The sequence below is a fragment of the Chroicocephalus ridibundus genome, chromosome 21, assembly GCF_963924245.1.
Source record: "Chroicocephalus ridibundus chromosome 21, bChrRid1.1, whole genome shotgun sequence".
In the NCBI taxonomy this organism is placed as follows: domain Eukaryota; kingdom Metazoa; phylum Chordata; class Aves; order Charadriiformes; family Laridae; genus Chroicocephalus; species Chroicocephalus ridibundus.
Window position 1 is genome coordinate 4,174,727 of NC_086304.1, and position 23,430 is coordinate 4,198,156.

General features: G+C 42.9%; 1 protein-coding gene and 1 long non-coding RNA gene across 4 annotated transcripts in view; both read left to right on the forward strand.

Annotated features, from left to right (window-relative positions):
• The first annotated feature begins 243 nt into the window (after positions 1-243).
• Positions 244-13,465, forward strand: ANP32E (acidic nuclear phosphoprotein 32 family member E). Of its 3 annotated transcripts, none has more exons than XM_063357502.1 (7): positions 244-544; positions 2,240-2,389; positions 3,151-3,273; positions 4,717-4,882; positions 6,405-6,562; positions 8,442-8,496; positions 10,583-13,465. In XM_063357502.1, exons 1-7 carry the CDS (start codon positions 491-493, stop codon positions 10,648-10,650), a joined length of 774 nt encoding a protein of 257 aa, XP_063213572.1. In that variant the 5' UTR covers positions 244-490; the 3' UTR covers positions 10,651-13,465. The 3 variants fall into 3 exon arrangements, with proteins under 3 accessions (XP_063213572.1, XP_063213574.1, XP_063213573.1); XM_063357504.1 differs by having other exon boundaries at positions 10,586-13,465; XM_063357503.1 differs by having other exon boundaries at positions 6,408-6,562.
• Positions 13,466-15,100: 1,635 nt separating this feature from the next.
• Positions 15,101-23,430, forward strand: part of LOC134526049 (uncharacterized) — a 37,136-nt gene continuing 28,806 nt past the window's right edge. The window contains exons 1-2 of the long non-coding RNA XR_010073886.1: positions 15,101-15,413; positions 18,092-18,208. This is a non-coding gene — a long non-coding RNA (uncharacterized LOC134526049). The remainder of the gene's footprint in view (positions 15,414-18,091; positions 18,209-23,430) is intronic.

Consider the following 23,430-nt stretch of genomic DNA (forward strand, 5'->3'; position numbering starts at 1 on the left):
CGCCGTGGGACCCCCCCCCCCCGTGGGAACCCCCACGCGTGACCGCCCCGCCGCCACGTGCATCGGCGGGGCGCGCGCGCTCCCGCCGCGCCGCTCCCGCCCGCGCGCACAAAGACGAGCTCCGCCCCCTTTCCCCGCCCTTATAAGGCAGTGCCGCCAGGACGGGCAGCTCGGCCAGCCAATCGCCCGCCCCCCCCCGCGGCGCGGCGGGGCCAATGAGCGGCGCGGCGGTGCGGAGGAAGCCCCGCCCCGGGGCGGGGCCGTGGCGGCGGGAGGGGGCGCCATGCGCCATGTCATGGAGGCTCAGTGTGCGGGCGGCCATTGACGGGGCCGGAGCTGCGCGGCTGCCCGCGGCGTTCCCTTCCCCGCTCCCGCTTCCCTCCCGCTTCCCTCCCGGCGGCGGCGGCCGCCGCCCCGGCACCGGCAGCGACCCCCGCGGCGGCTTGGCCGCCCTCCCTCGCCACTGCGGAGCCGCGGGAGGGGGGCGGCGATGGAGATGAAGAAGCGCATCACTCTGGAGTTGAGGAACCGGGCCCCTGAGAAGGTGAGGGGCGGCGGGGCGGCGGGCCGCGCTCCCGCCCCCGCACCGGGCCGCCGCCTCGGCCCGAGCGGGGCCGCCGCGAATCTGGGTCAGCCGGTGGCGCAGGAGCCCCGCGGGGCGCGGGCGGCGCTTCCGGGCCCCGGGGCGGGGGGCGGTGGGACCGGCGGCCCCCCCTCGTCCCGCGTCCCTCCCTCCGCCCCACCGTGGCCGGCGGCGGGGCGCGGGCGGCCCCCCCGGTCCCCCCGCCGGTAATCCCCTCCCTGCTGCCGGCTGCCTCCAACTTGCGAGCGCGGCGGGAGTAAACAGGTCACGGTGGCGGCGGGTCCGGCCCCGACCCTTCCACGCCTCCCGCTTTTATTTAATTAATTATTATTATTTTTTTTTTTTAAAAATTAACCTTGTTCCTTTCCCAGGGGGCGTGGGGGGGGAGGTCATGCCCACCCGGTTAAGGAGAGCGGTGTCCTCCCGCCGCCAACTTCCCCGTTTCTCGAGAAAAATGCAAAAAAAAAAAAAAAAAAAAAAAGAAAAAGCTGGAAATTTGGGGTCTGGCGTGGCCGATCCTTTCCCGTGCCCTCCACCCCCCCGCACACCCCGGGGGTGGGGGCCGCCCCCTTCCCCGGAGCAGAACCTCTCACTCGCCCCGGGACTAAAGTCCGGCTGCGTCGATACTGACCCGGCCCGCGGGGGATTTGGGGCAAAAAGTGCCTAAAAGTGTTGGTTGAATGCAATTTCCGCGAGTTTCTGGGTGGCACGTACCTGCGCGGGCCCCCCCGCGGCTCCCCCCGGCCAAGGCGTGAAGGTCCCTTCTCGGCTCCAAAACTTTCTGCTGCTTTGGAGGCATCTTTTCTGGTAGAAAAAAAAAATAAAACAATAGTGAGGCTTTACATGACGCTGGCTGTCCTGGTTTGAGGTAGAACAAAACCAATTTATTTCTTTTTTTCAGTAATTTTAACTTTTCTGTTAATTCTCTTTTACTCTGAAATTGCAGCATATTTTTCAGGGAGCGCAGTGAGTTAGAGGAGACTTAACTGAAAAGTAAAATTACGCTGCTTGGGCGCTTCTTAAAATGTTATTATTTAAAAGTGTACAGGGGGAAGGAAGAGTCGCCTTATTAATGTCCTTTCTGATGAGTGGGATGTTCCACTGTAGATAAAATAATTTAAAATTAATTGGCTGCTCTCCTTGTTACCGCTTCTCAAAGTATGCGACCTGTATCGATTATCGAGTCGTTTTAGTGGCTTTGGCATGAGGAAATTATTTAATTGGTCTTAATTAACCTGCAGGACTCCCTGCTAAAATAATCTGGAGCCAGAAGGTTTAGGGTTCAGGAAGAAATTGGATGTTTTTTATAGGCTTGAATATGCAGAATGAAATTAGCAGACTGTAGAAACAAGTTAGCGGTTCACTTGTGCCCTGGCTGCGGTGGCACCATCGGAAGCTATAAAAGTGTCCGTCAGTAAAGTTTGGGGTTAGATGGCAGGTTTTGCAGAATTTGAAGCATGCTGAGAGGAAGGGAAGCTGTCACATACTTTTATTTTTTTAAATAGGCGGGTGTCGGTGATTTTGGACCACAAGCCTAGTCTAAATTTAAACCAAACACCAACGGATATTTAACAGTCACAAGTTGTGGTTTAGGTGAAGTATGTGGTTTTCTTGGTGCTCGTTAAGCTGACGAGTGGCTTGCTGTCCTCTTCAAAGGTGACGGAGTTGGTGCTCGACAACTGCCGATCCAGCAACGGTGAAATCGAAGGGCTGAACGATTCATTCAAAGAACTCGAGTTCCTTAGCATGGCCAACGTAGAGCTGACGTCGCTGGCCAAGCTTCCCACATTGAGTAAGCTCCGAAAGGTACGTCCCCCTTGCCCGCTGGTGCTTGGAGAAGTCACAAGTCATGGGTGATGACCTGTGGTTGTGCCTTTGGGTTGACCTGGCGTGGGGCTGATGGTGCGTTGGGAGATGGCGGGCTGGGAAGCCATGCCATGGCCCAGCTACCTCTTTATTTCTTAAGATTTGAAATTTTGGGGGGTATCTCTACTTAATTACGGCCAAATTGGGCTTCGCCAACGACTCCGAGGGCAGGAAATGCTTGGGTGTGAAGGTTGGACGTCTCTTGTGGGGCGCCGGTGGTGGATAACAGGCCGTTGGGTTGTCCCTTAGCCAGTGACATTGAGGGACTGGTTTATTGGTAACTTGGCCGTGCTGGCTTAATGGTGAGACTCGATGATCTTAAAGGTCTTCTCCAGCCTAGACCATCTTAAATGTCTCTTCCAACCTAAACAATTCTGTGATTCTAAGTTGCACATCGCTGGCAGAGTAAAGGCTTGCAGTGAATCCCAGTATTGCGTATTCTACTAACTTAAAATTTAGGTATTCGAACCCATGAGATTTTAAGGAATATTTATAATTCTTAAAGTAAACTCGAAGGAACTTTTTGACAGCCAAAGCGATAACACAACTATTCCTTCTTAACTTGGGGTACTCTTCAGAAGCTTTCAGCTTTGTGATTAAGCTGGCCAGTTAGAGGGAGAACCATTAAAAACTGTGTGGGTCTGGATCTAATGGTAAGAAGCCAACCATTCAAATAACTTCATTTGCTTTCTCTATAATAGTTGGAGTTGAGCGACAACATCATTTCAGGAGGCCTGGAGGTCCTTGCAGAAAGGTGTCCAAATCTCACATATCTAAATCTAAGTGGCAACAAAATCAAAGATCTTGGCACTGTGGAAGCTCTTGTAAGTACGAAGTGAGAGGGGCTAATGGAAAATTTAATAAATACTCTTTATTTTTATCAAGAACAAATGCATTTTTTTTTTTGCAATGGAATGGTATAAACATAGCTGTAAGGGCTGTGTTTGAGCAGATTTTCCAAGCACAAATGGGGGGTTTGAACTAGTACGATGCAAGAAATCAAGGACAAAGATACAGTGTGATATGTTCTAGCTGCCTATATTCCCTTTCAGCTGAAAGGCGTAAGAGACGAAATTTACCTGTCTTGTGTTCTATATAGTTCCTATATATTGGGTACTGCAGTGGTTTAGGTTTGTCAGTAGTTCCACTTGGCCCCAACTTGATTAACTCAGTGTCACGGTTATTAGAGACAGCGCTTGTAAATGTACTGCTGCAAAATCCCTTCTGTGTTGGTAGCGGGATGGACTGAATAAGAGATTTTTGAGCTTCTGTTTTGTCTTTGAAAGAAAAGTAGCCAAGTTATGTCTTGCTAATCCTCTTGTGTTCATTTGTTAAGGTACAGTTTGTCTAATAAGCATCTGCCTTAAGCTTTCGTTAAACTGTGCGGTGACTGGGGGGGTGTTCGAGGCGCTCACTTGGGAGCAAACCTGGAAAGCACCAGGAGCAGGTCATGTAAATGCAGGAGGAAGCTGCCAGCGCCTCTCGCCACCTCATCTGTGCACCCCGTTTTCTAGCTGATTATTTTAATTTTTTTTAGGACTTTGATATCGACTGCATATTTTTTAAACTGCTCGTAAAGATTCTTCATCTACTTCAATGGTGCTGTGACCGAGCAGTTAGTAGAGCAAGTAAAGCTGTTACAGCGCTCTATAGAAGAAGCACGTTTATTTGGATGCTAGGTGCTTGCCAAGGCAGGCAGGTGGCTCCTTCTGTAGTGTGTAAGGTTTGAAAGGTGAGAAAAATCGCCATCGGCTTTCTCGTCTTTATTGTTCAGAAGGCAAATTCTGCAGTGGGGTTATAAATCCTACCAAGTGCCTCTTGCTTGCTCCTCACAAGATATGCCTGTAATTAAATTAGTCAGACTGTTTACGAAAAGGCTGCTGGAGTTGTTAAGTTTTTGCCCGGGATGGAAGACAAATTGACTGTGCCAACAAAAAGCAAAGCCAAATGTGTGTTGTGCGGTTGGTGCGCAGTGGCCCGGTGCTTGGAGGATGTGTGGGGCGTGCAGCGAACACACCGTGGAGTTGGTCTGCAAAAGCGCTTCCACTAGGAGTTCTCACTACTTTTTGACCTGGAAACCTTTTTGACTGAAGTTTGCATTTAATGGGGAGCAAAATAACTGAATAGAGAAGAAGGGACAGGGACAAAATAAACTCTGTAGCTGGCTATATGGTTACCTGTGTTTCAGCCGTGACTGCACTGTAACTTGAAGTACTGTGTCAAGAAATGGGGGGGTGAAAAACAACACCCTTTTCATTTATTTTCAGCAAAATCTCAAAAACTTGAAGAGCCTTGACCTGTTCAACTGTGAGATTACAAACCTCGAGGATTACAGAGACAGCATTTTTGAGCTGCTTCAGCAAATCACGTACCTAGATGGATTTGATCAGGAGGATAATGAGGCACCGGACTCGGAAGATGATGATGATGAAGGTAACTTCCTGGAATAAGCTGTGGACAGAACTAGCATGCCGTAATAAAGATGGGAATGCGGTGGCGGGTACAGGGACTTCTTCCGTGCTCTTGTTTTTAAAGCGCAGACTTCTAGAACTGGGTTGGTAGTAACATACTGATACAGAAGGAAAACTCCCGTCACAGGTTTTGAGTCTTCTTGCTGGAGCCTTCTAAGTTTAAGGAAATTTGACTAAAGATAATGGTACAAAGATAGAAATATTCTCAAAATAAGTTGTTGCCAGTAGTAAAGCACTTCGGCACTACTGAATGATGCAAAGTGAGGGGACAAACACATTATTTTGCATGAAAAACTAAATTTAAATGCTTTGTTTTTGTAATGGCTTCAGTCCCGTGCTCAAGTATGATATAATTTTTTGTTCAAAAAATGTATATAGTTCTTCTGACTTGACCTCAGTTGTAGTCATTAATGAGGCTATTCCTGCATCTTTTTCCATTGTTACCCGATTGAAAACGAAGCCCGTAGATGTAGGTCTGTCAGTGTGGGGCTACAAAGTCTGGGCTGATGTGGTCGCAGGAACAGGACGCTTGCTCGTCTTTAAATGTACTCGGCTGAACAGATGACTGACACACTCAAAGCTGTTAAGGGAGAAAAAACAAAACCACCCAAAATATGTTAGCAAATATGATGGGCTGTTGTTGTGATGCAGCGGCTTATGCTTGTCTGTGTTCTAAATATCCACCCAAATAACCAGTGAGATTCAGGCTGTAGCTGTTTATGATGGAGGTTTCTCAGTGTTTTCTTTATGACTTAAACGAGGAGCTGCCGCTGCTGGGTGCTGGGTCGTGGCTCTCAAGGGGCTGCTGACGAGCACTTGGACACATTGGAGTTTGGAAGCTTGTGTTTAAAAGAACTGAAGGAAGGCTGAATAGTTGGTACTTAGAATGTGACTATAAGCCCAGTATTTAAAAACAGGTTAATAGATTATTAACTTGAAAATGAATTTAAGTGTTAAATCACCTTCTCATTTCTTGTAATTTGCTTAACGGAAACTGTGAAAGTGATTGTATGCTCCAGACAGAGAAATTAAATGAGAGAACATCTCTTTGTAAGCGTAGCTGTTTCATAGTCACTAGGAAGTGATTAAATAACAGATACAGGTAATATGTTAAGATGGTTTTGCCTTTAAATATTTTAGGGTTTGAGTCTATAGAGAAGCCTCTCGTCCGCTTCCACTAACTTTCAGCTCCTTCGCAGGAGTTTGCATTCACAGCTGCTTCAGGCATTGCGAATTTTGCCTGAGACTTGTGACATGAAAGCATTGGTAGCCTTTCTTCAGGGGAAAAAAATTATAAAGATTAACTTCATTAAAATCATACTTGTTTCCCAAGTGTTGCCTGCATTTTAAAAAAAATAAAAACCCCCAAACCCTTCTGCAAAGAAAGTTACAACTAGCTTGACCTGACATATACGAACTTGCATAAGGAGGAATTAATGAAACTGAATTTTAGCGTATCTGTGTAAGTGCATCCTTCATTTCAGAAGGAGATGAAGATGATGATGATGAAGATGAGGATGAAGCTGGTCCTCCAGGAGAATATGAAGAGGAAGATGATGAAGATGACGGAGGTTCAGATTTGGGGGAAGGTGAAGAGGAGGAGGAAGTTGGTCTCTCATACCTGATGAAAGAAGAGATTCAGGTAAAGTTCGTAAATTCTGCCAAATCCAAGAGATTAAGAAAAACTGCCTACAGACCTCTGTGTTAATTGAACCATGCAGACACAGAGTATACATATGCAGTGAGACATTTTAGAGAAAATGCTGCCGTCGCTGAAATACAAAGTGTTGACTGGAACAGGAGCGGTGGCTGTCAGCTGGGAGGATGCTCCTGGCTGACTTCCAAGGCTTGGTTCACTTTTATCCCACCCCTGAACGTTGCAGGATGGTAAAGCCTCTTTATTCTCTGTTAAAGAAGCCGTTCTCCCCAGCGTTTTGAAACTGCGCTACTACCAACTAAATTGTTAGAATAGAAATACATATTAAGTAGAATAAATTAATTTATTTTGGAAAACCAAAGAAAATACCCTGTCTTTGTGAAAGAAGAGAATGAAGTAGCAACAAGTTACTGGTACTTCAAGAACAATGAAACAAAGGAAAAGTCCGTGTTTTTGCTGTAACAAATCCTAGGGTTTTTTACCATGCGCTCAGTTGATAATGTTCTTGGTGGTGGTGTGAAGAGCTGTGGAAAATAGCCTACAGGATCTTTCAGGTAGCAAAAAAGCAAATAGGAGGAGTATTAAGAAAATAGGCACATTTTACGAGGTTATGAATAGATTCTTGTAGCTATAAACTGGTCATGCCTAAATGCTTCTTGGACAGAGTAAAACCCAGGAGTCTTAACTCGGTGCTCTTTTTAGGGTTTCAGAGGGAGAAGGTGTCTGGCGTGGATTTTGTGCACAAGGCTGTGTGAGCAGCTCGCACGTTTCCGCTCAGACAAACCCTGTTGACATCGCTTCCACTGCTTTTACTTTTGATAAGAGTTTACATCCCATCAGCTGCATTTCACAGAAAACCTTGAGTTCAACTCTTTGGTGTTCTTCATTTTGGTCTTGTAACTAGCGCTCATATGACTTGCTTAAAATGTAACATCGTTCCTGCCTTAATACCCTTACAGTTGATGGCTGTAACACAATTAATGAAGCTAAAACTAACTAAATCTGTTTTGAAGCCAAGACCTCAGAGAGTTCTTTGGAAAATGAACAATATGTGACTAGGAAGAATATCAGGAATTAATCTTGTGTGGTCGTTAGTTTATGTATATGCTCTGCTCGTTAGGTGGCTAGGAATTGTCACACACAGCTGTGACAATATTAGAGGAGTTCAGAACCATGGCGCAACAAAACCAGACACTGAGTTTGTATTTTGCATTCATTTAAGTTTTCACATTTTCACTTGTTACATTGCCCTATGTGTAAAATTCGATACAGCAGATGGATATAAAAATAAGACTTCAGTTTGTCTTCAAGGCTTGACGTGGTGCCAGTAGGGTAGAGATCTTGCACCACTGTTTAATTTTCTGGGGCTGCTGATTGTTAATTGGTTTACATTTTTCAGCTATCAGCTTTAAAAAAAAAAAAACAAGGAGAAATAATCCCAACAACTTAATTCATTTGCCACAGAAACAATGATTTTGTGAAGATACTAACTGTTCTGCTTCCTTGTCCTTTAATGACAGCGGGTTAAGAGGAAAACTGAAGCTGTTTGTCGTTTCTCTTTGCTGTCATGGCCTCTTCAGTTAATTTTGCAATAACTTACTCTTGAACTGGCGTAAGGTAGTGATAAGTGGGAAAAACAAAGAAACGAGAATTACCGGGCCAGATAATGCCCTGGCTGGGGTGATTAAACGTTCCGCGGTCCGTTTGGCTGCCTGACCTTGCACAGATGTCCTGTAGCAAAAAGTAAATGTGGAATGTGACCTCTGAACAGAGTGAGAGGGATTTTCTGAAAGTTCTGCTCGGGATCAGCATGTAAGCAAAACTTAAATGGCAATTTTAAAAGTATTTCACAACTTTTGTAAAGGATGAAGATGATGATGATGACTATGTTGAAGAAGGAGGTGATGAGGAGGAAGAAGGTAAGTTCTCAAGTTACTAAAATTGTGACTAAAACAATAGATTTTTTTTTTTTGTTATAATTCTCTAACTTTGCAAGTTTGGGACGTGTGCTTTAACGGTATAAATCACTCCTTGGCTGGTCTGTTTCTGAAGGTATGTGAGGTATTTTAGGATCGGTTTAAGCAAGAGCTCGAGCAGGTAGTAAAATAGCTGTGCAGTATTTGGTATTTTTTTTTTTTGTCTGCCCACTTGTGAGATAAAGAAGAAATGAGAGTTTTCAAAGTCTCTGGTTGAAGCGGTTTTCTAAAATGAAAGATACTGCATCTCCTACACAGTTAGAAGTTTTGATGTTCCAACATGGAGAGGAGAGGGACTCTTCCTTATACCTTGCAAATGTTATTTACATGTGTTTAAAATGCCTTGTTTCACGCACCAGCGGCTCCAGTGGCAAAGCCCTGGCAGCAGCAGGAGCTGCTGTATCTTTTCCCTTTGTCAAGCTGAAAGTGGCTTCTCCAGTAGAACTTTCTTCAGAGGCAAACTTGACCCAGTATCCTGTCTAACGGCTTAGCTAGTGAGCCTAATCGGATTTTTTCTATCTACTCTTTTCATCAATGGCTGGAACTTCTTCGTTTTGTAAATTAGTATTTTAATGTCAAACACATGCTTAATAGTTCAAAAGCTTGCAAAATAAAAAAAGCCGGTGTGTGTGGTTCATCCTGCTTTAAGACGGCACAGCGTACCGAGTGTCTAGAACTGATACGGAAGAAGCGGCCTTTTTGCAGGCTGATGCTGTTCCTTTGGTATTTTTTCATAAAATAACTTCTTGTTTTATCTTTTTTTGATATTTTAAAAAGGATCTGCAAGAAGTTAAACAGGACAAACAAATCACTCAATTCTTTTTTTGCACCTTGTTTGAGTTTCCCAGGCGTTCAGGGTAGGGACCAGCCTTATGTTCGATGCTCCTTCTCTGTTCTGGGCTGCTGGAGCAGAAGTCGCGCTCTCAGCAGAAGGCTTATTCTTGGGTCTTGTGCAGAAATCGGGGCACTCTGGTTTGTGGGTGGCTTAGTTGTATGCATCTGTGTGACCCCAGCGGTAAGATGGAGACACTGTATAGGAGTTCCCTGTTACTACCAGTCAGCAGCTGCTAAAGGCCCTTTAAAGAATTCTCAAGCTTAATCTTACAATTAGCTGGCTTTCCCTCTGCGCGGTTCTTGCTATGAGGCTCTCCCAGAACTTCACTTTTCGAATGGTTGGGAACTCTGTCCTCATCTTTGAACTATCCCTGGCAGCAAAGTTCTGTATTAATCCTGAAGTCTGTGTAAACTGCAGACAAATTGTAGAATTTCTCGCCAGACTAGTCCCCATCTCATCTGTACGCTTGGCTTAATGCAGCAGTTCTTGGAGATCTATCTAGTGCCTGAAAAAACTGAAATTATGAAGGAGTAATGCTAATTCTTTGCTCCTTAAAAATGCAGTCTTTGAATCTATTAAGACAACAAAGCAGGCGGTCAGGATGGCTAATTAGCCAGGAAATGACTGCTGGAAAACAAATCTATTAGATTTAAGAAAATTGCATTTCAGGATTTCACCACAAGAGCGCATAGTCCACTGACTGAATTAAGCATATTTCTAAGAATAAGCTCAAAGGTGTTTGTGCAAGATGCTTGTATCAGTTTGTCATTGGGGAGAGAGCGGAGCACGTTTTGCTTGGTATCTGCAGAAACTGCTGGGTTTTGGGCAGGGTGTGTGCCATTTCTAACAACTAAAGTTAGGGAGATGGCACAAAAGCATTTCCATTTTAGTTCTCAAATACAGGTTAACAGAAAATCTTTTTTTATAAATCTACTTCATATCAGTAATTGCTGTACGGAACATCACATGCTTAGCTTGAACTTAGTTTAATGTGGCCTGTGTGAATTATGCAGTGGAATGTAAACTGATCTTTTTTTTTTTGAGAGCCATAAGCAACACAGATGTTATAGCAGTGAATGCATTAACTACAAACAAACAGTAATCTATTTACATTACCTTTTCTGCAAGTCTAACATGATGTTTATGATGTCTGAGCGGAACCTAATGAGCTGTCTGCATACCTCTCTTCCTTAGCAGAGGGCATTCGAGGGGAGAAGAGGAAACGAGACCCTGAAGACGAAGGCGAGGAAGAGGATGATTAATTTGTTATAGACACAAGTAGGACCAGACTCTTAAGTTACAGAATACGCAATAGTGATTATGCAGATCTGTATGTCTCCATGTACCATAGATGTCCCTACAGAAGATAATATGTTAACTTTTTATAGGAGAAGTGTGGTTTTACTATTCTTGCCCTTTTTATCATTCCAAATAAGATATAATAGCCTGTTAGTGAACCTATATGTAGGAAACAATTTTCAGCCCTATAATTACTGAAGCCATTGTCAAGTTTCCCCCTAGACTTTTATTTGGAGCTCTTTAATTTCATACAAGCTTGCTGTGTTGGTCATCGTTAGCCCAGAGTCAAAATACCCTCTTCACATGGGTTTAATATTGTGAATTTCCTTCAAGTTTTTTAAGTTTTTATACTTAAAAAGCTGAACTCAAAAATGCTATATGGCAAATTCTAGTCTCCCTTCAATGAGGTGTTGACTGGAGTCTGAGTTTACCAGGGATTCTATTTGAAATCGACAACTAGATTACACCTTCATTTCAGCTTTTTAAAAGGTGACTCCTGTAATATTTTTTTTGTGTCTTCTATCCGTTTTGTGTGTTCCATGGTAAAGCCTAAGTGGGTTTCAGAAGATCTTTTTCTTTTCCTGCTTGTTCAGATGGTCAGTGTTTGCTGGAGTATTCACTAGATACCTTCAAGAAAGTATCTTGGCAAACTGAAAGGTTGTAACCTGTAAATTTTCTCAAAAACACATAGTCATTGCAGGTATTAACAAAAGCAAATAATCTGTAGTTGTAAAACATTTCGCTAGAAGTCTGTGTTAAACTTTCACTCGCTTCGCTCTTGCATTGTCATTTTGGGAATTCTGCAACAATCATGGTGTTTGGCTATAAAATACATGCATTTCTAATGCAGAAGTTAACGGGTAACTCCTTCAAGCATGTTTTGTTTTTTGTTTTTTTTTTTTTTTCAAACACCCTCCCCCCTGCCCTTTTATAGAATCGTTGAAGGGGGAAAGATGAGCAGAAGTTAGTCTTTCTTCCCAGGTCACCTTTTAAATTTTTAAAATCTGGTCATAGGCAAAACATTCGAGTTCGTGTATAATACTAGTTAATAGTTTAGGGTTTTTTATATTGAATGGCTGCAGAAACTTGTTCCATTGCGTACAGTGGGTGGCAAGTACAGGAGACATGCAGACAAGCTTTTTTCTAGCAGCCTGATTGTGACCAGCAGGTCTTTAATAATTCTGCCCCACTGGATTCATGTTCTCTATTTGAGCCACTGCGAAACAAGTTCAGACGTAGAGCATTCCTCTTTCAGCCATGATATGGACTTAAAACAGTAGTCATGATATGAAACTAATCTACATTGTTTCACGTAGGTACTGAACCAAATATCACACACAGCTTTATTCAAGAGACTTATTTTTATATCTGTCTTGGCTGACAATAGCTGCCATTAAACTGAGGGAGACACCGAGGGTGGGGAAGAGGGAGATTCCTGGACCTAAGGGAGAGTCAGTCACCCATAGATCGGTTACCTGTGAATATTTAATAGGTATTTCACACACTAGCAGACTTTAAATGTGACTTCCAACTCTTAAATCTCAGATACTGCAGGGTTGAAATTCTGCAAAGCCCAATTTCTTGTGTGTGTGGTTTTTCCCCAGCCCCGAATAGAGCCTTAAATCATAGTTTCTCATGTAGCTGTAAAGCATAGCCAGCCATTAAAGGCATCTGAACGAGATGAGTCAGGCAGACGGCAATATACTTGGAAATGAACTGACTAAATGGGTTTTGCATTTTTTTTAATGAATATCTGTAAAGACACTAGAAAAGTAGTGGTAAAACTACATTTGCAACCACAATCTAAGCTCCTGTGTTTGTGTATGAATACTGAATGACTAGAAACCTTAGGTAAGTGCACATCCTATCTTGTCGTGGAGGCTCTGTGTTCAAGGCAGTTGCTTCATGCTCAGCTTTGAGATAGAAAAGTGTGTTTTCCCATCTTTTTGCCTTTTTTTTTTTTTTTAGTCTCGGCGAATGATTGAGATCTCTTATTTATAAGCATGTACTCTAAAGTACCTCGTTGTCAGGGTTTTCCTTAACCGTCTCTTACTGATGCATATAAAATTAGTTATAAATGGAAAAATTCTATTTTAATGGATTAAAATTATTTGAGTACCGGGCTTGTTTCAGTAAGCGAGTCCAATTTTAGCATTGGATGAGCTAATTGGACAGAAGAGGATAAACTCAGAAGGGGTTAGCAGACCTGCCCTAGGATAGGCAGATTTAACACTTCTAACAACAACTTGCAGGGTTGTGCATCAGCCGCTACATCTAAAAATCTGAGTCTCACACAAAACTTCTAAGTAACTTTGTCTTTTCCTCAGTGTCACCATCTAAGTATAGTTTTGTATTTGTCAGCTTGGCATGCAATTAAACAGCATAGCATTTTTTTAAAATAAGTAATACAGAGCCTCCAGATAACTTTTGAAACTTTTTTGCTTGGTGGGTGGTCTTTTCATGCAAATATGTAAGGGTGGGTTTTATATTTTGTAGAGGTTTTGTCCTATTTTAATGCTCTTTGTATGGCAGTATGTATATAGTGTGTTTCGGTTCCTTATCAAACTCTTTCCTTAAACTTTGGAGTAACTGATTTTGTGCAACTGTGTTTTGAATAAAGCCATGACAGTGTTAAATTAAAGAAAACAACCCTGCAGCACTCTTCTGATAATTTTTAGTTGTAACAAAACATGTTTCCTCCCCACATGTGCTGTAAATTTTAAATTAAAAAGTTTTCAAACCGAATTATTTCAAATAAATTGAGACTATTGTATTGGATTACTTCTTTTAGTGTGTGCAGCTGTGGAGAATGTGCTATTTCTTCAGGAATGGAGTAACAGGTAATTGTTCAGCCCTGTTACATTTTGTTACTGGGGAAACCTGTGCATCTTTCTGGGGCTAGAACTTGGATTTTATGGTCCTCTAGTTCTTGGTCACATTGTCACTGTCGAGGAAGGATGCTATGGAAAACCTAAAGGGATGGCTGGATTTCCAGATGAGTTCAATGTAGAAACAGTGTTGGAGCTGACAGGGCTTTTGGAAGTCAGTACCATTTGCTAGGCGAGTCTGGTTGAGTGTTTAGAAACAAAAATGAAAATCAAGAGCCTGGTTATATTTTGCTTTTCATATAAATGCTGACATAAGTGCCCGACAGCCTGAGCTGCAAGTCTAATGCTGTCCTTTTAAAGTAGCTGCCTTGGTCTGTGTGGATTGCTCCTCATCCAAGAACAATGTTTTAAAAAAAGCTGATTCTCCTATACAGTGAGACATAGCATTGTTTTTATTTTGGGATTAGTCCAGCATTCTTGGCAAAAATCCCCTGGATGCACTTGAGAAAGCTAGTAACTAAGCAAGCTTTTCTTCTATTAGATGAGTGATTAGCCAAGAAAGGGGTGGTGGTTTTCTGTGATTTTTTTTTTTTTTTTAAGTGTGGGGAGAAATTGCCTTTCCATGTAAAGCTGCATATTGTCTGCTCACTCCCTATGCACCTGTTTGCCCACTGGAGTGAGACCAAATGGGGAACCTGAGATTTAGGATTGTTTTTAGCAGAAGCCTCGTCTACCTTTTGGGGATACTGGTGGGCTATGTTTCAGTAAAACCAGGCTCTTCATTCTGGTACATGGATGGTAGATGAAAAATTCAGTGCTGTGTAGGCATGTCTTTGAAAATCAGGAAAAACTTGAGGTGTGGGCTCCTGAGCTCGTTCTGTTGGAGGCGAACAGCTTGTTGTGACCTGCCATAAGCTACCTTTCTCCCTGCCACAGTCTGGCAGTTTCTCTTTGTTTTAAAACACACCCCTCCTGCTGTGCAAGTCATCGGTCCGGCTCCTGGAAGTGAGATGCTCGACACGGCTGGGAGAGGGGCTTGCAGGACAGGCATGGAAGGAAGCCTGCCGCTCTCCAAAGGCTAAAAGTGCCCTAGACCGCTGCCTGTAGCGGAAGCCCATGGGCTCTGTTGTCCTCCATTTTGTCGCAGTGAGGGGAAGCCCCGCTGGCGGGCGGCCGCGCGGCTTCCTCCTTCCTCCTCCTCTCGGAGCTTTTGTCTTTTGTTGCCCCTTCTTTCTGTTTCCCGCCCCTCTCGGCCCTTATCTCCCCCTTCCAGTTGTGCTGCTTCCCCTCCCCTTCCTTCCTCAGGGGCAGCGACGCCTCATCAGGCGGGTGAGTGCCCAGCATGGGGCGCCTCCATCTTTACACTCCCCCCGCGCCCCGCCTGGAAGGACGCGCGGGGCCCCGAGAGCGGGAAACCGTCACCGCGGGGTTCCCCGACCCCGGGTAGCAGGGGCCGAGCCCGCCGCTGATTGGCTGAGATTTGCCGCAGTTCCGCCCCCCCTCCCCCCCTCGGCCCCGCCTTCCCGCCCAGCAGCGTCCCCCTCACACCCCCGGTAACGGTCGCTTCTCAACGATCGTTGCTCAACGGCTCCTCACGGCTTCTCTCGCTTCCCCCCGCCGCGGATTCGCTCCTTCGTGGCCGGGCAGGCCTCGAGTGCTGGCGGGGAGGAGCGCCCCGAGAGGTGAGGGGAGGGAAGCTCCCGTGAAGGGCTTAATTTTCATCCCAAACCAGCCGCTGCCTGCCTGCCTGTCTGTCTGCCCGCCCGCCCCTCAGGAGATGCTTTTCCTGTCAGTTGGGGTGAGCTTTGTGCCGCTGCAGGGTGTGTGAGTCCAAACAGAGAAAAAAAAGTATAAACCCTAATCCCAAAGGTTTTTCGCAACGTCCTGCGTGAGAAGGGGTAAGTTTAGCTGGACTTTGGTACAAATGCTTAGTGTGAAAACGTGAAGAAATTCTTCCCTAGTTAAAACCCGGTAGTTAGAGAACTCTTAAAAGCATGTGTTTTCAGGCAGCTCGTGCTGCAATGTAGTTCTTACGTGCCCCATATTTGGCCAGCTCTCCCAAGGAAACGTGACACAGTTACCAGTCAAATCTGCCCATTTCTCACTTTCCCCCACAGTAGCTATCACGAAATTCCAGCTAAATCTGGTAACAGTCCCAAAAACGATTTACGGGACCTTGTGCCAGTGGGTGCCTGGGAGCGATGATTTGGGTGCTCCCGCGGAGGGAATGCGTAATAAACTTGCTCTTTGTTACGCAGCAGCGCACAGATTTGAATGATTTGAAATCCAGTTTTGCAAGTTGTTTCTCAGGAAACTCTTGCGCTGTTGCCTCTGCAGGTCCCATCAGGTGAAGAAATTGCTCCTGCATTACACATGTCTTAGTAGCAGATGGCACACCCGTCCTGGTCACGCTTGTGCGCTGTCCTTAGACCTGCCTAGGACAGGCATTCTTTTCTGTTAGCAGCTATTTTTACCCTAGTGCGGGTAAGACTTGTACAAAAGCGTTTTCTTTGATCTGTGATGTAGCCAAGGACTAACAGAACTATACCTTGCCATTCCCACACATTCCAAGATGATGAGTTCGCCTTTTTGTCCCTTTATTCCACCTCCCCTCCAAATAAAATTAGTTTTAAAAAAATCATGCTGTTGAGGATATAAAACCACGAGGGTCTCCAATGTCTGGCCTTCAGGGCATATGCTTTCAAGTTTCTTCATCTGTATTTCTACGTGATAAAGGGGAACCTGACATTCTCATGTAATCCCATTAATTCAGGCTTGAAGAAGAGTGTAAAGTACTGTGAGCTTTTGATGAAGTGATGAGAATTATCAGAATGAAAACTGCCACATGCAACAGTAAACAGAGCACTGTTGATTTTGGCAGTAAGAGTTGTTGCTGTATACTAAAAAAATAAATGCCAGTTTCACTGATCATACACGTTACAAATGACTGAGGCAGAGAATGAGATCAGTTTAGAAGTTAGGAGATACAAATAATTCTTACATTATTTTTACTTCTCTTCTGAGTCTCTTAGTTGTGCTTGGGGTTGCGGCCCAAGTGAGATTACATCATATTGTAAGTACATGCTCAGGCTCTCCATTTGTTGTTCATCGATGAGCAGGACTGGCACAAACGGAGAGGCAGGGCAAACAGCTGCCCTGGGGTAGCAAAATGCATAGGATGGGAAGAGAAAAAGTCAGTGACAGCAGCTGCTTTGAGCAGGATGGCAGAAAATTAGTTTCTGCAGAGCATGGCCTGGGGCAGTGAAATTTCTAGTGCTGCTCCTGTTGGGAGATTTTTCACTGGAGTTACAGCTTTATCTTCTGGGGAACACTCATCTGGTTTTTAAACTTTACAGTTCATATGGTTCAGTTTCTGCTTTGAGTGTGTTTCATTAAAAAAAAAAAAATAAAAAAAAAAATGAGGAAACCCTTTCCTGATGCTTCTAATTTAACTGCCAAAAATTATGGAGAATCCAAAAACAAATGTACAGCCACAACAACAAACCAAAAGAAAACCACAGCACGCATAAAGGCTGGGAACTTTTGGCACGGAGGAAAAGGATTCTGTTCTAGGAAAAAAAATGACCACAGACTTCATATTTGGTTTTATGTTAGAAAAAAAGAGATATTTTTCCTATATTAATATAGCATGTTAAAATGGTATGTTTGATGTGCATTTCCTTCTACAGTAGTTAATTCAAATAAAATAATCAGATTGATGAGCAGCAAATGAAAGTTCCTCAGCTCCTCCTAGCTGAAGCATTAATAGTGTCTGTCCATTAAAATGGAGCTGTACAAACAGCCTTTAGTGTGGTCCCTGGATAGGTTCTTTGATAAAGGTAGAGGGGGTGGTTTTACCCTGCCCTGCTCAGCGGGGTGTAATTAGCCAGTTCCAGTTCTGCCACACTGGGCAGTTCCTACGTGCCCCTTTTTACGCCTAGAAACTGCAGTGCCATGTCACAGCTGTCCCCAGGAGACCCTCAGGAGAGGAGGGGACATGTAACAACAGGCATGTAACAGGCATCATACGTCTCCGATCGTGCGAGATAAGGGAAAATGAAAGCAAGAAAGAAAAGGGTCCCCGTTTAAACATAAATGACACCTCTGCATTGTCAGTGGAGTGTGAGCAGCTCCCCCAGACAGCAGCGTTTCATGTAGCTGCCGCCAGCCACTTCCTGGGAGAGCCTCTCTCTTTCCATCGGCTATAAAGGCCGTCTGGAGAGACTGTCCTCACTTGGTAGTCTTCGCAAGTGGCTGCTTTGTATATTAAGAGATTTTTATTGTTGATTTTCACCATGGTATTTCAAAGTAAAATTCTGTTGTGCTAGTATTTCTATGTTTGCTTGATACTGTGTTTTTTATTAAAGCATGATAAGGAGCACAGACTACAGGAAAACATAAAATATTCATATGCTTTTTACAAAATGGTTCTACCAAATAATTGACAAAAAAAGAACTTATCTCAAAATATTAGTTGAGGGTTTGTTGTTTTTTTTGTTTTTTTGTTTTTATTTTTTTTTATATTTTAAGTAGAGCCTCATGACAGTGTTGTTTTAATAGTAACTTATTTTGGCAGGGGAACTGTGGCATCATGTAACCTCCAGAGCAGTAAAGAACTTAGCGTGATGATGTCTGAGACCCTTAGAGAGCTCAAAGCATCACTGTAATGTGCAGAAGACAGTCACCTCTGAAGGTAAGATAATACACAGTTAAATGCAGTTACCAAACGCAAAATGAAGAGCAGTCGTTCCGCAATGTGGAACAAGCCCAAGGGATGAAATTCTGGCCTGTGTTTCCCCTGCAAAGGTGAGCTGGGAAAGCTAGCGTGGGCTCAGATATAAATTGAGGTAATAAGCCTGTGAAACGGCGAGAAGGCTCTGTGGCATGCGGTAGGCTTAGGAAGGTCACTCATAACTGGAAGCGTTCCCACCCAAGAGGGTCAGACCTCTTGGTCTCTTCTGGTAGAGGAGTGTCAAAAATGTGTGTGAGCTCATGCCTTTTGGGAACTTCTTTAAGATAAACTGAAAATCTCTGTTTGTTTTTTTTTTTTTTTCAAGAATGATAGATTCTGTTGGTTATGCCAGTATTGGTTGACAAATTTAATTATATCTGTATATTTGTTTAAAGCTGCATAGTAACTTTATGATAAACTTGTGTGATGTATGTTTCCTCTGATACACTCATGTAAGGGCTTTAGGGCAAATCTTGAGGGAAAGAGTAGTTAAGGACATGGGGGATACAAAGAAAATGGAACAATTTTTTTCACGTCCTTCACCCTTGGGAATCTGTCTTTCATGGGAATATTGGGGACATACAGAAATAATGTTTAATTAGGCACCTAAGATTGGAAGGGAGCTTCTGGCTAAAATCATATTGATATTATCATGTCTTTGCAGCAAGTGTCTTTCCTAGACGTTTTAGAATCCCAGTTTGTTCTCCCAGCTTTGCCACAGTGATGACTCATAGCTGTTTTTCTGCTTAAAACTACAGTGAGGTATTTCTTCTACGCTGCCATTTGTTACTAATAAGATCCCACATTACAGCAAAAAACTATTATTAGTACTGAAATGAATGACTTTGATAATTCGTGTTTCTCAAAACTAACAAGAATATTTTCTTCAATCCATCGCTATCACTGTGAAAGGATCTACACAAATAGTAGGATCAGACTTGGAAATTCAAGTAATTCATGCCTTATTTTGTGCAAGAAGTTGTAAGAACAATGTGGTATTTAAAAATGCCACAAAACCAGCTAAACCTTTTGCTTCTAAAAAGAAAAAAATGCCTTCTGTTTAATAAAAATGCATGTCTGCACATCACACACGCTCAATAGGTAGCATACTCATTACATATCAAGTCATACGTAGCATACTTATTAGCTATCAACTCATTACAAAGTATCAGTGAGGGTGAGAACATGAGGATTGAGTAAGTTAAAAAGTACCCTGGATGTATTTTAAAACTTAAGAATTTAAATTTTTTATTACCCATGAATTACAATAATCTAAAAACATTAAGTTGAAAGAAATTCTCATTCTTCAAACTTGCAGGGAAAAAAGTTAGGCTTTACAAAGATACCTTCATCTCCATTTCAGCCTCTGTCAGAGAAGAAAAGGAAGCTTACTGTTTAATTTCCAGGAAACTTAATCATTAGTTTGTTTATTAAGAATCAGTATTCAGCCAGCTAATGTTGTTCATCCAAGCGACATCAAGTTACACGCCATTAAAGTCAAATATTTGAACTTTCTTAGTGTTTAATGTACTTTAAGTATTACTGAAACACAGTTTTGTTTACTGACTTTTACAGTTAATTTTCACATGTGTATATATATTTTCATCCTTCTCTGCATTCATCATTATGGGCTTATTAACAATAAATTTTATAATAGTTGAAGTTACTTGCCTAAACTGAACAAAAACCCATTTAGAGTCGTTGTAAGACTATGTTCTTAAAAAGGTCCTAGGTCTTATGGCTCCATTTAATTCTTTAACAGACATACCTTTGATCTCCTTTATAGCTCTGTAACCTTTATATGGCTTTCTGGCTGGAAAATAAACACACGCCAGTAATGAGAACAAAAGAGTGAAATTTCCTCACCAGTTTAAGAACAGGGTCTGTTTTGTGGTCTGGCCCACCCAGGATGGTCCATGTCTGTAACTCTTTTCCATACGTAATCAAGCTATGACTTTTTCATGCCAAATATTGGGTGTAATCACACCTCCTGTGTACATCCATCCAGTACTCCTGCTGAAGTTAATATAGCTCTGAACGCTTAGATTGTACCTCTTGAAATATCTAAAGCTTTTGGTGTTAAAGATAAATGCATGTGTTTGAGGCTTGCTTTCTTTGAAGCACAGACTTCTTGAAATTAAAATGTTTTATCTTATGATATAATGAGGGGTATTTCCATCTCAACTGATGTATATTGCCAGGGGTAGTAAGGTTGGTTGTTAGTGAAATCTCTTACATTAACATGTTACACAAATTAATAAGAGATGCTTTCCCTGGGAGAGCCTCTTTTTTTTTTTACAGAGACATCTAGAGTTACTCCTTATTCAAATCAGAGGTCTGAACAGACGAGTTGTACCTTTGTAAGAATGAGGAGGGATGGAAGGAGGAAGAATACTAATGTATCTCTGCTCTGAATTTCTGAATAGCTGTAGGCTTAAATTTCTGCATAATTCCTACATTAAGGTTAAGCATTTTCACTACAAAGAAGATTCCAGGAACATCATACTATTGAAAAGCACAAATATTTCCTAGAACAAAGTGAGGAATCATGAAGAAGATAGTAATATGAAACGCCCACTGAGAACAACGTTTAAATTTGGAAATGCTTGCTGTGTGTCCTTTACTGCAAGTCTTTTTGAAGTGCTTCAGTTGGAACTTTTGCAAATTCCCCAAATAAGTCTCTTTTTCCTTTCTCTAGTACGCCTGAATTTCTAATGGTATAGAAAATGTACTTTCAGTAGGAATCAATCATCAGCTCGGTATGCAAGGTTAGCGCAAATATTGTTTGCTGTGTAGAAGGGTAAGACGTAGGTTAGAAAGAGGGAAGAGATGAGGGAGAATTAGAGAGCAAGGCAAGTTCTCTTTATGTGCTGTGAGGAAGAAGCTGCACCGGGAAGTCCCTGTGACACAGGCATGTGCTTATATGTATAGTTAATACTCATCGAATAGGAATGGACTTAGTACTCTGTTCTGAAGTACTAAGAACCCACTTAAGTCGTTTGCTGAATCTGCTCCTAAATGTTGGAAATTACTCAGCGGTTGGTAGTATTTGGACCAATAGTACTCTTCGTTATTTATCTTTGATCTCTATAAGTGTTGGCCACACGCTTAAAGTTGAGGCAATGGAATTACTCACAGATAATCTGAATTAATCACAATAATTCAGAAACAGCTAAGCATAATTAAGGAAAGTGACATAATTAAGAAAGTGAAAGCAGATACAGTAATTTAAACTCAATTTGCCTTTACAGGCAATTATATGTATCTGGATTTATTATTTAGAAGACAGTTTAAAATGTATGCAAAACCTGCCGTCTCTTAGATGTTTCCAATACGGCGTAATTACAAAGAAAAAAAAAGGAACTCAGCACACAAGGTACAATCACTCAGCTACAGAATTTTTGCTTTGTTTCCCCATCTCTTTGTGATGACTATTAGCCTCTCCGCAAAAACCACTGGCAAATCAGCGAGTGCAAGGGCAGCAGTGCCCAGAGCCAGGCAGTTCTGTTCTGGCTGGAGTAAGTAAATGCAAAGCTTGCGTGGACTTGCAAAGACCAACAGCAGCTCCAGTTGTCTTGCATGGTTCCAGTGATAGAAAGCAGCAATAAAACCGACAAAGTTAGAATTGCTAGAAACAAGACGAAGAGTTGTACATTGTAAATTCCTAGCTCAGATGCAGTCATACCCAGTACTGATCCCTTGTAAGTGTCACTTATGAATGCACTGCATCATGCTCTAGGGGAAATAACGTCTGTCAAAAAATACATAGCGGTGCAGTGCTTTGCAAGGGCAGAACTAAAATTTTGGTTTTGTCATGAGACGCTTGAAACTATATCGGGAAATGTCTCTCTTATTCTGTGACAGTGCAAGGGAAGGCATGATGGGAGAATCTCCTTTCTCTTGTTATGGAGTGACCTCATCTGGCAGGTGCTTGGAATGGTGGTGGGCTGCCGGGCCTGGCACTCAGCCACTTAGGCTGCTGACTTTGATCCTCCTGTCATTTTGTGGGTTTGCTGTTCTTAAATATTATTTTTTTTTTGTTCATGCGTGCAAGCACAGTGCTGTACAGGCCACAGGGCACCTACCTGCTATTGCAATACCAGTATTATTATCTCCTTTGGCACTCAGGAATATGGAGGGAGATGGAGGAAAAAGGAAGGGAAAATTGTTAGAAAAAAAATTGCAGTTCCATGCAAATCTCCTGTTGGTTATTCTTTAACCATGTATTACTGATTCTGCCTGTAGACTTGATGGGCTCCAGGCACCATAGGCGGGATCTGCCCCCTGTTTTAGGAAGAATGAGCACTAGAGGGCACCGTCTGCACGACAGTCCGACCAGTAACGAGCTTTGTGGTCGCTAGGGGAGAGAATCAGAGACCAGTTATCTTTGAACTATCTTCTAACTGTGAAGGAGTCAAAGTAACTCTTTAAAATGCCATATTTTGGAAGGTTCCGGACTCATCAGCTGCATTCATTTCATAAAACTTGGAATTGTAAGGATGAAAATGCAGCAAAATAAGTAGCATGTGCCTCTGTCTGTAATGAGGAGCTCAAGGTGATACAAAAAATTATTTGGTTTCACATGGTAAAATATACATAGTTTCCACAATGCTTCATCTATAACCCCTGTCTTTACAACATTCAGGAGTTATAAATAGTAGGTAATTATCTTCCCCTTCATTAGGGAACTATGAGAGAAGGCTGCCTTCTAAAAATATTTATTGCTTCCTGATTCACTTCAGGAGCATTTGTTCGGGATGAGAAGTTATGGACTGACCTAGCACGTTAGGATTTTCAGAGTGTGCAAGTGAGGTGTGATAGAGTCTGAGAACTCTGAGCTGGTCAGAGTAGACTTTCAGCAGGATTCTGACAGCTGAGCTCATTAAACTTGGAATTCTTAATTTTAAAGACTATCATGTGTCTTCATCTATAGTGTCAGATGCCATAGAAGTGTGTAATAGGAGGTGCAGAGGGAACAGCTGTAAGGGGGGGTTCTACTTTTTTTTTTAAGCTGGCAGACAAATGGCACTTGGTCCAGTGTCCTCTGCTCTTGCCAGCTGAGAGGTTAGCTACCAGAAAGCGGTACTTTAGGGAACAAGCGAGGCAGTGTGCAGTGCCTGAAAGACCTTATTCATCTAACAGCCTGGAGGAGCTTGTACTACATTGTCTGGTATGCATTCGCT